The sequence below is a fragment of the Mobula hypostoma genome, chromosome 6 (genome assembly GCF_963921235.1).
Source record: "Mobula hypostoma chromosome 6, sMobHyp1.1, whole genome shotgun sequence".
NCBI lineage: Eukaryota > Metazoa > Chordata > Chondrichthyes > Myliobatiformes > Myliobatidae > Mobula > Mobula hypostoma.
In genome coordinates, this window is record NC_086102.1 from 180012082 (window position 1) to 180029393 (window position 17312).

The 17312-nt window shown below is 40.5% G+C and overlaps 1 protein-coding gene across 2 annotated transcripts in view; it reads right to left on the reverse strand.

Moving 5' to 3' along the window:
• LOC134348640 (growth factor receptor-bound protein 14-like) overlaps positions 1–17312 on the reverse strand; it is a 131503-nt gene that overhangs the window by 73220 nt on the left and 40971 nt on the right. The window contains exon 1 of one of the 2 annotated variants that reach the window (XM_063052340.1): positions 10014–10287. The exons of the other annotated variant lie outside the window; for it this stretch is intronic. Within the exon in view, the coding sequence (XP_062908410.1) occupies positions 10014–10076 (63 nt within the window). The 5' untranslated portion in view covers positions 10077–10287. Of the gene's footprint in view, positions 1–10013; positions 10288–17312 lie in introns of those variants that run through there. 2 annotated transcript variants of the gene reach the window in all.

Genomic DNA, 17312 nt, shown 5'->3' on the forward strand with positions numbered 1-17312 from the left:
ACCTCCTTGGAAAAAGCCTGCACTTACCCTATCTATACCCCTCTACAATCTAAAGATCTACAATCTAAAGAACACAGTCATAACCTAACCAGTCTTTCCTTACAACTGTCCCCCAGACCTGGCAAATTCCTTACAATTTTCTGTTCGTACAACCTGTTACATATTTCTAGAAGGTAGGTGACCAAATCCGCAGATAATACTCCAAATTAGGCCTCACCAACATATGCAGCTTCAATCCCTGCTCCTGTACTCAATACATTTACAAAGGCCAATATGCCAAAAACTTGATAATCCCATCTACCTGTGATAACACCTTCAAATTATGGACCTGTATTTCCAGGTCCCTTTGTTCTACTGCACTCCTTAGTGCCTTACCGTTCACTATGCAAGACCTACCCTGGTTGGTCCTACCAAAGTTGCCACTAAAATTAACGTTTTAATTCTCTTGTTTTCTCCCCCCTTGTGAACGCTACTACTAGAGCTTTGTTGCATCTGTGCAGTCATGCAAATATGCATACAAAAATAAAATCAACTTTGCAAAACCAATTTCCACAATACAATTTAGAGAAAACCACTGCACAAACTTCAAAAGCATGATCACTTTCGGTCCTAGTACGTATCCAGGAGGTAGCCGTTAAGACTGCTAATATTTAGTTAAGTCAATAAACAGGTGCAAATCCACTATGAACCAATTGAATGAAGCAACTTGGAGCTGTATGGGTTATTTCACTTTTCAATATCACTTCACATACAAATGGGGTCCGTGTAAGATTGTAAAGGGCAAGATCCACCCCCCCCCACACACTGTAGGAGTATTGAAGAGAACCAGAGGTAGATGTGGATACAATTACACAGTTAAAACCACACCAGGACAGGCACATGGCTGACTGAATTTTCAGTATGTGTGTGTGCTGCTCTAGATTTCCAGCATCTGCAGAATCTCTTATTTACAAAAACAATTAGAGGGATATGGGTAGAATGCCAGCAAATGAGACTAGCTTAGATAGTAATCTTGGTTAGCATACACGAGTTGAACTGATAAGAGCTCATTTTCATGCCATACAATTAGGAATAAGGAAAACAGAGGCCCAAACCAAGGTCCCGCATGGGAGGTTAGTTAGGAAAATTCAGTCGCTAGGTGTACATGGAAAGGTGGTAAATTGAATTAGACATTGGCTCGATGGAAGAAGCCAGAGAGTGGTGGTAGAGAATTGCTTCTCAGAGTGGAGGCCTGTGACTAGTGGTGTGCCACAGGGATCAGTGCTGGGTCCATTGTTATTTGTCATCTACATCAATGATCTGGATGATAATGTGGTAAATTGGATCAGCAAATTTGCTGATGATACAAAGATTGGAGGTGTAGTGGACAGTGAGGAAGGTTTTCAAAACTTGCAGAGGGATTTGGACCAGCTGGAAAAATGGGCTGAAAAATGGCAGGTGGAGTTTAATAACAAGTGTGAGGTATTGCACTTTGAAGGACAAACCAAGGTAGAACATACAGGGTAAATGGTAAGGCACTGAGGAGTGCAGTAGAACAGAGGGATCTGGGAATACAGATACAAAATTCCCTAGAAGTGGTGTCACAGGTAGATAGGGTCGTAAAGAGAGCTTTTGGTACATTGGCCTTTATTAATCAAAGTATTGAGTATAAGAGCTGAAATGTTATGATGAGGTTGTATAAGCAATTGGTGAGGCCGAATCTGGAGTATTGTGTTCAGTTCTTGATCACCAAATTACAGGAAGGATATAAATAAGGTTGAAAGAGTGCAGAGAATGTTTACAAGGATGTTGCCGGGACTTGAGAAACTGAGTTGCAGAGAAAGGTTGAATAGGTTAGGACTTTATTCCCTGGAGTGTAGAAGAATGAGGGGAGATTTGATAGAGGTATATAAAATTATGATGGGTATAGATAGAGTGAATGCAAGCAGGCTTTTTCCACTGAGGCAAGGGGAGAAAAAAAACAGAGGACATGGGTTAAGGGTGAGGGGGGGAAAGTTTAAAGGGAACATTAGGGGGGGCTTCTTCACACAGAGAGTGGTGGGAGTATGGAATGAGCTGCCAGATGTGGTGGTAAATGTGGGTTCTTTTTTAACATTTAAGAATAAATTGGACAGATAGCTGGATGGGAGGTGTATGGAGGGATATGGTCCGTGTGCAGGTCAGTGGGACTAGGCAGAAAATGGTTCGGCACAGCCAAGAAGGGCCAAAAGGCCTGTTTCTGTGCTGTAGTTTTTCTATGGTTTCTATTGTACTTTAAAATTCAGGGATCAGTTTCTCTAATATCACCATTAAAAAAACTGATGAAGTACAGCAGCAAAACACTGGAATTGGATCTTAAGACATTAGACAGGCAAGTCTTAACCCAAGAAATTTGGTGGATGCTAGAAATCCAAAAATTAACAAAATGCTGCAGGAACTTAGGTCAGGCAGCATCTAGGGAAACAAGACTATGGAATCTATATTTCTGGTCGTGATTCCTTCAGAACTCAACCACAAAAGCTTAAACTTGCATGAAGACGGAAGGGCAGGTATTCAAAATGGCCTGTCTGATTTAATGTTAAGGGAGCTACAATCTTTATGATTTAAACAGAGACCCGCTGCAAGTTTCTGCTCAGTGTTCCAGCGTATTTGCTGCCAGAAGCCCCAGATTTAAATTTGCAGTTGCTCATTGGCAATATTAACAGCGAAATAATTTCCACAAGGAGCCACCTGAAGTCAAATCACCATTTGACATTTGTTTTCTTTCTAGCCGGTCAGATTTTAATTCCAAGTTTGGGTTAATGCTCAGTGGATTAAATTATGTCAAGGTTAAATTTCCCAATCAAAGATTTAAGATCAAAACCGAGTTCCGAGATGTTTGCAATCTAGTTGCTTCTGATAGATTTAGTGGTTTTACATTCCTTGATTTTACAGGAATGAATCAAAAATAACATAAGTGACACCTAAACTTTTGAAAATCTTCTGTTTGAAATAATGCTATGTAATTGGAATGACTTCTTTATAGAGAAATGTTTCTGCACTGCATGCATTAGCTTCTAGATGCCAGCAAAAAAAGGCGCCAAGTTTCAGCTGTGGGCATTAATGTGAATAAGGGGTTCAAGGTGAATTAGTAATCCAGTGGCCCCTTACTAACAGACCAAAAACATTTCACCTTGGGCCTCTTGGTAGCATGTTTTAACTGTGTATTAGGTGGAAGCAGCATTTCTGATCTGGAGCCCAGTCCAAAGACTAGAAGGATCAATTCTCAGTAGGCAATTGGATGTTTGAGGAGAGACACTGGGAAATATCAAGTGCAAGGATTGAAAGCAAGAGGAAAAGGGAAAGCAGCCTCAGTTTATCAATCCATAAGCAAAGCTGATCATTAGATCTTAAATTGAACACTTACAGATGAGCCACAATAACTCCATGCATCAAACCTGTCAAATATGCCAAGTTAAAATATTAACCCATAGAAAGGTTAACACTTTAACTGCACACTTTGATATTCAGTCAAGTGGGGTAAAAATTAGCTGAGGTACCTCAGAAATGTCACTCATTTGTGGAAATGTGGAAATAGCAGGGGCTCTGACAGAAATATTTCAAATGTAATTAGAAACGGGGATGGTGCCGGAGGATTGGCATATTGCTCATGTTGTTCCATCGTTTAAAAAGGGTTCTAAGAGTAAACCTAGCAATTATCGGCCTGTGAGTTTGACGTCAGTGGTGGGTAAATTGATGGAAAGTATTCTTAGAGATGGTATATATAATTATCTGGAGAGACGGGGTCTGATTAGGAACAATCAACATGGATTTATGCATGGAAGGTCATTTTTGACAAATCCTACTGAATTTTTTGAAGAGGTTACTAGGAAAGTTAACAAGGGTAAAGCAGTGGATGTTGTCTATATGGACTTCAGTAAGGCCTTTGACAAGGTTCCACATGGAAGGTTAGTTAGGAAGGTTCAATCATTAGGTATTAATATCGAAGTAGTAAAATGGATTCAGCAATGGCTGGATGGGAGACACCAGAGAGTAGTGGTGGATAACTGTGTGTCAGATTGGAGGATGGTGTCGAGTGGTGTGCCTCAGGGATCTGTACTGGGTCTAATGTTGTTTTTCATATACATTAATGGATAATAATTGGATGAGTAAGTATGCAGATGATACTAAGATAGGTGGAGTTGTGGATAATGAAGTAGGTTTTCAAAGCTTGCAGAGAGATTTAGTTCAGTTAGAAGAGTGGGCTGAAAGATGGCAAATGGAGTTTAATGCTGAAAAATGTGAGGTGTTACATTTTGGTAGGACTAATCAAAATAGGACATACATGGCAAATGGTAGGGAACTGGAGAATGCAGGGGGATCTAGGATTAATGGTGCATAGTTCCCCGAAGGTGGAATCTCATGTGGATAGGGTGGTGAAAGCTTTTGGTATGCTGGCCTTTATAAATCAGAGCATTGAGTATAGGAGTTGGGATGTAATGTTGAAATTATATAAGGCCAAATTTGGAGTATTGTGTACAGTTCTGGTCACCAAATTATAGGAAACATCTCAATAAAATTGAAAGAGTACAGAGGAGATTTACTAGAAATGTTGCCTGAGTTTCATCTCCTAAGTTACAGAGAAAGGTTGAACAAGTTGGGTTTTTATTCTTTGAAGCATAGAAGGTTGGGGGGGATAGATAGAATTGACATGGATAGGCTTTTCCCATTGAGAGTGGGGGAAGATTCAAACAAGAGGACATGAGTTGAGAGTTAAAGGGCAACAGTGTAGGGGTAACATGAGGGGAAACTTCTCTACTCAGAGTGGAAGCTGTGTGGAACAAGCTCCCAGCAGAAGTGGTTGAGGCAAGTTCGATGTCATTTAAAGTTAAATTGGATAGATATATGGACAGGAATGGAATGGAGGGTTATGGGCCAAGTGCAGGTTGGTTGGACTAGGTGAGAGTAAGAGTTTGGCACGGACTAGAAGGGCTGAGATGGCCTGTTTCCATGCTGTAATTGTTAGATGGTTATAGGTTGTATGGTTATTTGAAACTTGACAAAATAGCAATTTAATGCTGAATTTCATTATTTTTAATCCAGCATATTACACCAGCACATCCTCAATTTCAACCCATCACATAATAACCCTCTTGCAGAACAGTCAAGTAGTCATGTCATAGTGTTGAAGGGCTCAGCGAATCCTTCAAAATGGAAAACTGAATAATTTTTTTTATATATATGCTGAGACTTCCTGAAGGCAAGAACTGTCAGAAAATGCATTTATGGTCTTGTATAGCATTCACTATGGTAATAGTACAACTATCCAGATATCACAATTGTTTGCACAGGAGATGCTATGTGGCATGTGAAACTAGCTGGTAATCCATTTTTAAATTGTGCAATTATGGAGTTGACCATCCTGCAGAGGATTAACATTTGAACAACCTATTAACGGAGAGTCTGCAGAGAGACTTGGATAGATTGGAAGAATGGACAGAGAAGTGGCAAATGAAGTACAATGTTGGAAAGTGTACGGTTATGCACTTTGGCAGAAAAAATAAACAGGCAGACTATTATTTAAATGGGGAAAGAATTCAAAGTTCTGAGATGCAATGGGACTTGCGAGTCCTCATACAGGATTCCCTTAAAGTTAACTTGCAGGTTGAGTCAGTAGTGAAGAAGGCAAATGCAATGTTGGCATTCATTTTTGAGGAATAGAGTATAGGAGCAGGGATGTGATGTTGAGGCTCTATAAGCCACTGGTGAGACCTCATTTGGAGTACTGTGGGCAGTTTTGGTCTCCTTATTTAAGAAAGGATGTGCTGATGTTGGAGAGGGTACAGAGAAGATTCACTAGAATAATTCAGGGAATGAGAGTGTTAACATATGAGGAATGTTTGTCCGCTCTTGGACTGTATTCCTTGGAGTTTAGAAGAACGAGGGGAGACCTCATAGAAACATTTCAAATGTTGAAAGGCATGGACAGAGTGGATGTGGCAAAGTTGTTTCCCATGATGGGGGAGTCTAGTACGAGAGGGCATGACTTAAGGATTGAAGGGCGCCCATTCAGAACAGAAATGTGAGAAATTTTTTTAGTCAGAGGGTGGTGAATCTATGGAATTTGTTGTCACGGGCAGCAGTGGAGGCCAAGTCATTGGGTGCATTTAAGGCAGAGATTGATAGGTATCTGAGTAGCCAGGGCATCAAAGGTTATGGTGAGAAGGCGGGGGAGTGGGACTAAATAGGAGAATGGATCAGCTCATGATAAAATGGTGGAGCAGACTCGATGGGCCAAATGGCCTACTTCTGCTCCTTTGTCTTATGGTCTTATGTCATGAAATTAACTCCCATTCTTTGGAGAAAAGTTGGTAGGAACATTTCCATTGTTTCTTAAGAGGACTGCATTGCAGGGCAACTTGTGCAAAAACTGATTTGGGAGCCAACAGTAAAACCAAGTTCCTATGCTTGCCAGTATATCACAGGTAAATGTGTGCATGTTGTTATGTACCCCGTGATGGGAATAAAGAACCAGCAGAAATAGAAAACACTTTGGAGTCCAGTATTGCTATAAACTAATATTTATTAGTAACTATGCAATACAGTAATATAAATGTAGTTAAATCAAAGAGGTTAGCAATGATTTTATATATACAAGTATATCAGTAAGTGTGGAAATATATGTATGAAAAACCAAGCTTCTTTAAGTCTAGGGGTAAAAAGATGCAGTCTTACAATGATGAGTAAAGTTCAGTTCGTGGTATTGAGTTGAGTAGTGATGGGAAGAGAGACAGTGAGAGGGAGAGATTTGAGTCTTCAGGTGAGCTGACGCTGATCTTCTCGTTGTCCTTCAAAATCCTTTAAAAGTCACCGATTGTGACTTTAACAAAGGGGACTGGTTTTCTGTGATGGAGCTATCCCCCAGGCAAGGATGGACACATGGACAACTCCCCACCAGTCAACCCTTTTCCTCCTTCCACTGCAAGAGCGATGGATCGATCCGCCTGATCGATCCTCCAAAACCCACTTTTTCCTGCAGGCACAACAATGCTCAGTGTCCAAAACATGTGTCTGAGGTCTATATCATCTGACCTCCTATCTTATCTTCTGGTGCTGAGCATCAACTATCTCTCAAATAACTCCTCCTTCATCTCTGTGCAAGAAATTCAAGCAGGCAAAAGTCCTTGAGAAGTATCAACAACCTGCCGAAAATCATAACATCAATTGTCCATTAAATAACGCCCTCGGTCACCATAGCAACTTATGAGCAGCACGGTGCTGTCTCCAACTCAGCAGAAATCCAAAAATTACTTCCAGTGCCTTAAAGTGACAGCCCAACAGTTAGTCTTCGTCTCTCTCTCTCTCTCTCTCTCTCTCTTTTACAAACAAGTTGGTGTTAAATAACTCTCTCTCTCTCCCCCTTTTCAAAAGCACAGTTAATAAGGGTAATCCAGCACAGTTCATGGGGGTAATTCAGGACCCCGTCACAGTGTCAAGTGTGAAATTTCAAAAATATTTTTTGGAAAAAAAGTGAGAATGCTTACACACAAGACCTGATTTTTCATTTACACCTGCCCAAAACCAATCCCAATTTCACCCACTAGTAAATAGGCCTGCAGCAATTTAAAATCTCATTTCCATTTGAGCCAAAACCAGTCATTTGGGAAACTAAGGATTGGAAATCACTCCTCCAGGCAAATGTTTCAGAATGCCTAAAAGGCAAAATCAGTTGACTCACTGTGCAGACTTCCCCTGGTAATGTGAAAAATCTCAGCTGAAAGTGGAAGATCATTGTGGAGTGGAAACAATGAGTACTAGCGCAAAAGACTCAAGGTATATGGAGCCAAACTTTACTGCATATCCACCCATTTCAACACATCTATACACTAATTTTCATTTATTATGTCTACATGACAAGACAAAGCACAACTGTAAAAATCAAAAGGAACAAAGGTAACTTGTTCTCAGTCTCAAACTCGTGGATTCCACAAACTTTATTCTTGCATCACTAGTGCACACCACAAGAAAGAGGGGGAACAAAATAGAAGTATTCTGCTACTTATCTTGCCCACACCCAACCGAAACACAAGTCATCTGTTAATAGCTGCTAAATTTAGATTGGATTCTCAATTGAAATCATACAAGACAGGCTTGAACAACAAGCAGACCAGAAATCTGGAACAATGAGAACTTTAGATAATCATCTGCATCAAGACGGGCCAGTTTTGCCTACCAACTTTTTTCCATCATTTGCTAGGGCTTAAATATTCCTAATAGCCACTGATCACCTCTAGAAAACTCGCTTTGTTTTAACGCAAGGACATTCTTCAGCATCTCTTCTACATAAATCAACTTTGGTGAAAGGCCTCCATTAGGAAATGTTCACATTTCAAAAAAATGTTACTGCTTCACTTTCCAGGGCTGCTCAATTCAAAGCAATAAATGCAAGAGGAACTGGGGTCATTCAACAATTATGGAAATTAATAAACAGTCAATATTTCAGGCCATGTCTTTGATTGTTTATTCATTTCCATAGATGCTGCCCGACTTGCTGAGTTCCCCTAGCATTGTGCGTTGCTTCGAACTTGCAGCATCTGCAGAATCTTAACTTTTGATTTGTTCATCAAGTTTCCCCCTCCAGCATTTTCTAGTAATTGCTACTAAAATTAGCTTCATTGGCATCAATAGATCTTGTTCTTGGATCAACACATGCCTGATGCCTGAAGGAGCACTTAATACTATATATTACACAATGGATACATGCAGGAAGTTTGTGAAGTTTGATGAAAAGGACATTGTCCTGAAATAACAAGCCACACAAAAATTGCTGGTGAATGCAGCAGGCCAAGCAGTATCTATAGGAAGAGGTACAATTGACGTTTCGGGCCAAGACCCTTCGTCAATTTTATGTGTTGCTTGTAATTCCAGCATCTGCAGATTTCCTCGTGTTTGTCCTGAAATTGTAACTCTGCATTGGTGCCTTGTGGGAAGTAAATCTATCCTCATTAATCCCACATCTTCATAACTTGCACAATTTTAGTTTAGAAATCTTGTTCACAAATTAACATTTAACCAATTCAACCCAAAAATGTCAGAAGTAACAGCAAATACTTCTTGTAGCAAATCTACCACAACAAATCTCACTTAGTCACAAACCATAGTAAATTTGTTCACATTGACAAATAGTTGGGATCTTGTCATGGTTTGGTGTCAGATATAATAGCTATCTCACAGCAAAAAACTAGATTTGAGTATAGCAAATTACAATTCTGTCACTTGCTCTAGCATTTACACAACTTTTCCATGAAGTGAAATCCTGAAATACATCAAAATTAACAGACAGGCTAGCAGAACATTCAATGGTACATTGCACCAAAAATTCAAAGCTTTTGATCAAAAGTGTAAATAGATGCCCATCAATTTTTCATGAAAGTAGTGATAAATGACAGGAAAGGTTTGTATTAGAATCTGGCATTTCTATCTTTGACCAATAGGGGGTGCTCAATCTTGCCAACAATGAAAGTGGTGTCATATTAGTGCCTTAAAATAGAAGCAGCCTGACCATATACTGCGTGGCTACCAATAACTGATTTACTTAATCTCTTGCCTGCATTCAGTAGCCAAAAGTACATTTACCCACTGTTTCCCTCAATGAAGCATTGTCAATTGTGCATTGATTTGATATCTGTGCTGCTAATTTGCACAGGCTTCAAATTCTCCGGAACAACCAAGCATAAAGTCTTCAAACTTAGGTCAGATCAGAAAATTCATCCCAGTCCTTACAAATGTTTCTCATGCACTGGAACTCAGCTTCTCTGATGTTGTAACTGAACACTAAAAATTGAAGTTAAACACTTCATAAAATCTAATATTACTTTTGTTCTTGAGTTGCAACAAAATTGAGAATTAAACTTAAAATTCCACAAATTGCAAAGCTCTTGGTCTTCAAATAGTTAAGGAGTTAGCTCAAGGGTACATTTCTGAATACTGTATTTAAGCACTGGAGCCTGTTAGATTAGAACAAAGGATATTGAACAAATACCAAAATATCTTACCCGTTTTTGCAGGACAAGTGGAGTGATTGCAGGCAATGTCACTCGCCGTGCATACAAGCTCATCTCTATTCTTCAGAAAACAAATCTTAATCACAGAAAGCCCATCTGAAAACTCTTGACATGGCTGCTTGCAAAACACTGAACACTATATTCTGTCATTGCAGAGGCAGTAATCGAAGCACCAAGGATTATCAAATATCATCCCACTTGTGAATACATCTTCTAATTTCGACCAGCATAGGACTGGACAAATCAGCAGCCAATCAAAGTCACCACAAAGATCCTCCTTTGCCCTTGAAAACAAATTTGAACTGTTTATGCTTTCAAAGCAAGAACACAAATTTCCTGTCTGCTAAAGAGAACAAGTCAGTTGCTTGTCAGGAAATTCCAGTTTTAGCTCCTTCAAATACAGTAGTAAATACACGAGCATTTAATATCTGAACTTCCTGTCATTTTGGCAATTGTTTGAAATTATTCTGCACAAAGGTTCTTAGATTTCATAAAACATTGAACAAAGATGCAAAACAATTGAGAATTTTCAAAGCAGAAGTTTTTAGATATCTTCAAATGGCAAAGTACATTCAATTTTATAGCTGCCTACAAATTTCCATTACTCAAAAGTTGGCATTTAACAATGAGTACGTGGTTCTATCACCATGCTTAAAGAGCCAAAACACTTTCTGGAAACAATGAAGTGATTTAATTTCCTCCAACACCCTCTCCCTGCAGAAAATAGGCACATTACTTACAACTAAAGCACAATCCATATTTGCATACAATTTAAAGTGAACAATGTACTTTGTTTCCAGTAGAATAGATAGAAGTGTCCCTATTCATAAAAATCTCCCCAAAATATTACCTACACGACAAGCAGCAGCAAAAATACAACTTCCAAGTTTCATGATTTAAATTTAAGTTTCTGCTAGAATAGCAAGCCAAAATGAAACCACAATTATTATTATTTTTTTAAATTTTTTTTATATAAATGGACCCAGCTAGCAACAGTTTATAGCATAGCAGCAACTTAAAATGGCAGAGGAATTTGGTAACACGCAGTTGCAAATTATTTAACTTGATAAGGCAGGAGAAGCTGGCCTGGAATAGGTGCCATTTCCATTTGGGCGCAAGTATGCCAAGTAACAAGCCAGGAAAATGTCAGCTGAGAGCTGACATTAAACTGACATCCCCATAAAGACAAATGGAGAAATTAGCATCAGTATTACTGAAAGTCAGAAAATGTCGCAAGCTTCTGAAATCCCTCGTCATGACAAAAATCATTCTTATCTTCCAATTTGTCAATGCTGCACTCTACCATCTCCTCGTGTATTGCTGATAGGGATCGAGTCCCCATGCCTTTCCGCATAACCGCCACCTGTCAACAGGAATCCTTCAGCCTCACTAACACACAGGTATATACTCAAGTTCTGTTCACTGTTTATGGAAATGGAACAGACGCAACAAGTCCTTTATCCCATAATGTTGTTCCTAATATGACCAAATTAATTCAAATCATCTGACTGTACACGGTCCAAACACCTCCATTCTCTTCACTTGTGTGCTTCCACGTGCTTGGAAGCCATTGTGCTATCTATATTCCTTTCCAAGTCTTACTTACAAGTGCTTCCATCAAACCTTCTTCGGTCACTACTCCCAGTAGTGAATTTGAGGTACTCACCACTTAGAGTATCCAGTACATCTTCAACTTGCGAGTTTCTCAATCACCTTTCACGACCAAGCACGGTAGTGGAAGGAAAGGAACTGATTATTCAGGCCAAAACCCTGCATCAGGACCAGATTCCAACAAACTGCTACGCAAGATTCCAGCATCTGCAGTTTCATGTCTCAGTTCAAGTTTCATTATTTTATTTGGCAGTATGTGTGTAAATGCATGAGTGACAATGTTCCTCCAGCACAAGGTGCTCCAGTACACAACTCACACACAATGTAATCTTACCACAAATGGAGACATGGATGGTGCCAGGGAGTTCACAGTAGTCTCACAGCCTGGTGTGGAAGAAGCCCTCTCCCATCCTAAGGGTCCTTCTCCTAATGCTACTGTACCTCTTGCCCAATTGTAGGGGTGGTTAAAGATTGGACAGACAGGGGTCACTAACAATGCTAACGGACCTGCATATGCAGTACTCCTGATAAATATCTGTAATGGGTGGAAGGGGGACTGACGAGGATTGCCGAGAGGATCAATACTTTGTCAGGTCTTGCGGTCACATGCCTTGCAACTCTTGGACCAGATGGTGATGAATCTGGCCAGGACACTCAATGGTGCTGCTGTATAAATCTGATAGTCTGGCTGTCGAATCACCCTGCTCTAATAACCTAGTTTGCGTTGAGCCTTTGTCAGGTTGACATCCCATCTCTAGGTGCCATCTACTGATTAAGCCTGACATTTCACAAGCCTGCTCAAGGTGATGATAACCAGTGATTGGTAGAAGTACATTAGGGGAGCTTACCCCCAGTTCCATTGCCATGGAGTACAGATAGGTCACTTGCTCCAAGTCCACGTGAACCAACTAATCCTACATTACTGCTGTTGTTCAGTGCCATCGAGTTACTGCAGCCCTATGATTAGAGTAGATGTCCTTAGGGTTTTCGTGGACAGATATGGAAATAGATTGCCAGGCCCTTCTGCTCAGATACTGCTGTCCAGCTTGGGACCTGTTTGGATTCAAGCTCCGAATCATCTGCCTCAAAGTCCAGTGTGGATGCCAGCTCATTAGTGTAACTGCCAGTAATAATCAGAATTTAGTGGCCAACTAACCCACCAACTTCTGTGTCTTTGCAGTAAAATCAGTGCACCTAATCACAGCAAACTCAGAATCCAAGTACATTTGGTATTATGGATCTCATCTGGACCACTAGAGCCATGAAACAGCAGCTCTACTAGCTACACCATTGTGCTATCTATATTCCTTTCCAAGTCTTGCTCAGCCTTTACAGATAACAATGGTAATGGTAATAACAAGTGAGTCAATTAGAACAGCAATGAGCAAGCAGCAAAGGTAACTTTCTATGCTGAGTTTTGGAAGTGACAGCCAAGGAAAAGTGGCAATTTCAATTTTTAAGCTGGAAGTCCACTGTTATCTAGCAGTTTCATAATTTGCATGAAATTAAGGCTCTGGTGATGGCAACAAAGGTAGAGGATAAAATCTCTTCTACTTCCCACCAACTCCCCAACCACAATGTTACTAAAATCTCCCAGATAGGTCTGCTTCATGGTTCATTAGCAGGCAAGACCATAATTAGACCTCTTTCCAATATAGAATACATTCTTGCATCACAACACAACTTTGAAATTGGACAGCTGCTTTGGATAGGCTAAAAACTAGTTGGTTGACTGGTTTGCTAAACCATTCTGATTAGTCCATAGATGCCGAGTTCCTCCAGTATTTTGTGCTGCTTTGGATTCCAAGCATCTGCAGACTGTTTATCATTTATCACCTGGAACAGTCTAGGTATTGTTGCTGAAGGGAGCCCCAGTGAAAACTTTAGGAACAGCACCTTACCTTCCATCAGAACTCCATGCAGACTATAGTCAATCAGAACATTACACAGTATTAGCGCTTAAGTTGACTGACAATTTCAATACATTAGTTTGAGAGCTCAAGACCTGTCAGCAATACCCCCCCCCCTTTTATTTTGGCTGAGCACATTAGAAGTGGAGAATTGTGAAGGGTATACCTGTTAATGGGGATTAGAAATGGAGAATTGAATGCAGTTAGAATTTTAATCCCAACAAATTAACAGTGATGCACTTTAGGATTCTGTTGCACAATGTGTAGTCCAAACCTAGTTATACATGCACAGTAAATGGTGGGTTGCTACTGAATGTTTGTAATGGGGACCTTTGCTCAAGCACAATTTGCTGAAAGCAGTATTAAGTGGCATATGCACCATGGCATCTAGATCAGTATACATAAAATTCAAGATCTTTACACCTTTACAAAAAAATGCCATATACCTGGCTTTGTATTGTGCAGCTCATGTCTACACTATAGGAAGAACGTGGCAGCACTGGACCAGAGAGCAGATTCACTGGGATTTGACAGGATGGAAGACCAGAGTTATGGAAAGATTGGATAGACTGGGTTCTTTTAGATCATTCCTCATCTCCTTTCACTCCAGGTAATAGTATAGAAGACTATAGTACAGAAGACTAGGGTGTACAGGGTATCAGGGAGGGGTTAGCGTCTCTGGTGGGGGAACATGTCGCATCCTTTTCAGGCGGTTTGTCCACCTTTGGTCCCCACCTGGCACTCAGCTCTCACCTGTGGCTCCCCGTAGCTGTTTGCATGTGACAGCGGCCACACCCTGGGTAACGGCTTTGACAAGCCGGCTACACCAGGTGAGGGTAGCCGACGGGTCTCAAACCCTCGGTGAGATAGGGAGTTGTCTATCCCAGCATGTGAAGACAGACTCCGGTGGATTGAGCGGACGAGACCAATGGAAGGTCCAACGGTCAAGAAGGCGGTCTCTGCAAGCGTCGTGGAACGTGTAGAGCAGGACAAGACACAGAAGATGTCCTCATCATCCACTGCATCTTATCCCATCTCCAGCTGTCTCGACTGTCTTGCCACTGGATCCAGATGAGAATTGGGAAGAGAGTGAGGCAGATGCTGTACAAATCTCCCTCACTTAAATCCAAATCACGCGCTAGTCTCGACACCATCAAATGGTGTCAAGGTCCTCATCGACATTGACGATGGACGAACATACGGTATATAGAAGACTGGAGAAGATGCTTTGAAGAAGATTGTCAGAATCTCTTCCCATACTAGGGGTATAAAACAGGAGGACATGGGAGTGGGGGGGGGGGGCGCAGAAAACTAATTTCTATCCAGCAACATTTAAGATTCAATATCTGGAACTCAGTCAGAGTCAATGGAGGAATCTTGACAATCTGCATATGTAAGAGGCTTAAACAAAAGTCAGCATAGCACAAAATGATAGACTCAATATGCAGGCAAATTGAATTTATGTAAATAGACAAATGTCAACATTGGTTGGGTGGACTAAAGAATACACTTCTGCACAATTGATTCCAAAGGCTGATTCTGAAACTGAAACAAGCGTATGGTGGACAAAATCCTATACCAATGTGTTTTCAATAGAATGTACAAGTCATTCTCCCTATTGCTGTCATGAAAGGCAGTTTAAAAATCTAGATGCCAGCAGGAGACATGCAAACAGAATTAGTTGCTAAGTCACATCCAAAAATATTTTCAAAAAGTCAAATGGAACAGAAAAGCAATTAACACTTCATACAATGCAGATAGTTCCAGAATTGGTATAAAGATGCACTTAAATGTTCCACCAAGAGTTGTGCCCACAGATGAGAGAAATCAGCTTCAGGTTTGCAGACTCTTGTCATACAGCACCTGCTGTCAAGAGTTTTAGACCTTTCAAAGTAAAGGAGGCTCAGTACTTAACCAATGTTTTGATTGGATTATATGCACTAACTCTATACTTTTGTACATTACAGCCACAAAACTAAGTATGCATTTTACCTTATCTTAGAAAACATCACTATTAATTTTGTTCATTCTGGTCAAGTGAACAGAAAATCCAGTGTCTTAATTTGGTACCACATAATGACTGAGATTTGCACAAGGTAGGACAGGCAAGTTTTGAAGAGCTCAGAACTTCAGATCAAAGACAGATGGAAGACTATGATCGCCTATGTCATACTACATGGCACATGAGTTTAAAAAACCTTGGCCAGATCGTGAACATTCAAAGCCAATGAAAAATTAAAATACTAAAGCGCTTGCAATTGTGACTATTGGTCCAATAATAACTTGTACCAAGTTAATTGCCAAATCCCATGAGGAGCCCAACATTGTAGCCAGCCCAATAATAGACACTGGCAATTCTGCCTAGAACTACTGTATTTTTCAGCACAGTTCTAGGAACACAAATGCATACACTACCTCAAGGTATTCAACGTCACTTCAATGATTTTGCAGTATGAAATCTACAGGAATAGAAGTTCACTGCAAGATTAAAGTTCAATGACATTATAAGAGTTCTTAAATAGCATCTGAGACATTAGCTACCAACAGGAACCATCAACTCTACAGCAGGATGGGTTACTTTAATAGTTCATCAGATTAGCACCTATGAGACTCAACATATCTACCAAGAACCATGAGAGAATGACTAAAAGGAACTTCCATAAATTCCTACTGTGGTATGAGCTAGTATCAAAAATTCTTGTATATCCATGCCAACTCTGGGGTAGAGACATGTCTCTACCAAAGGAGATTTAAGGTGCTTATTTCTACTGGCCTGCAGGTCTCTTTTGGGCAAGGTGTAGCACCTGCTTAGGCTCTCCCTCCCCCCCCCCACCTCAAAACACCAGCAATCAGGTCACATGAAGCCATGGGAGCAGGAGGTGGATGGTCATGAGCAGCTGGTGTACATCACAAGTCCTGGTTATGCAGCAAATCTCTGTAGAGCATTAATAATGGCTGGGGTCCACAAGACAAAGGAGCAGAAGTAGGCCATTCAGCCCATCGAGTCTGCTTCACCATTTTTATCATGAGCTGATCTATTCTCCCATTTAGTCCCACTCCCCCACCTTCTCACCATAACCTTTGATGCCCTGGCTACTCAGATACCTATCAATCTCTGCCTTAAATACACCCAATGACTTGGCCTCCACTGCTGCCCATGGCAACAAATTCCATAGATTCACCACCCCGACTAAAAAAAATTTCTTCACATTTGTTCTGAATGGGCACCCTTCAATCCTTAAGTCAAGCCCTCTCGTACTAGACTCCCCCAACATGGGAAACAACTTTGCCACATCCACATCTTTGCCACACGTCTTGTAAAGACATTGCCCAAAAGGCAATTAGCAAACTACTTCTGGCGATCATTTGCCAACAATCATGGGTCAGGAAAGACCAGAATTTCCCATCATACATGGTGCAAATCTATGCAAACCAAAACTAGATAATGTCATGGTAAAATATGCCAAATTGGAGAATCTTCACAATTTCTAAATTTGAGCATCTTCACAATTTACACAATTACGGCAAGAACTTGTAACAAATTTATATCGAGTCATTGACTTGGTACTAAAGAAGATGCATGTTACTTCATCAGTCCACAGCTCTTCTCAGCAAGAAAATATGATTAAGGATCTCAGTTGACATTTCAAGCTGTTATTTCCCTTCCATAGACACCTCCTGACCTGCTGTTCCTTCAGCTTTTTGTGCCTTGCTCAAGGTTTGCAGTACCTGCAGAATTTTGCCCAAGACAAACCTCAAGGTCCCAACT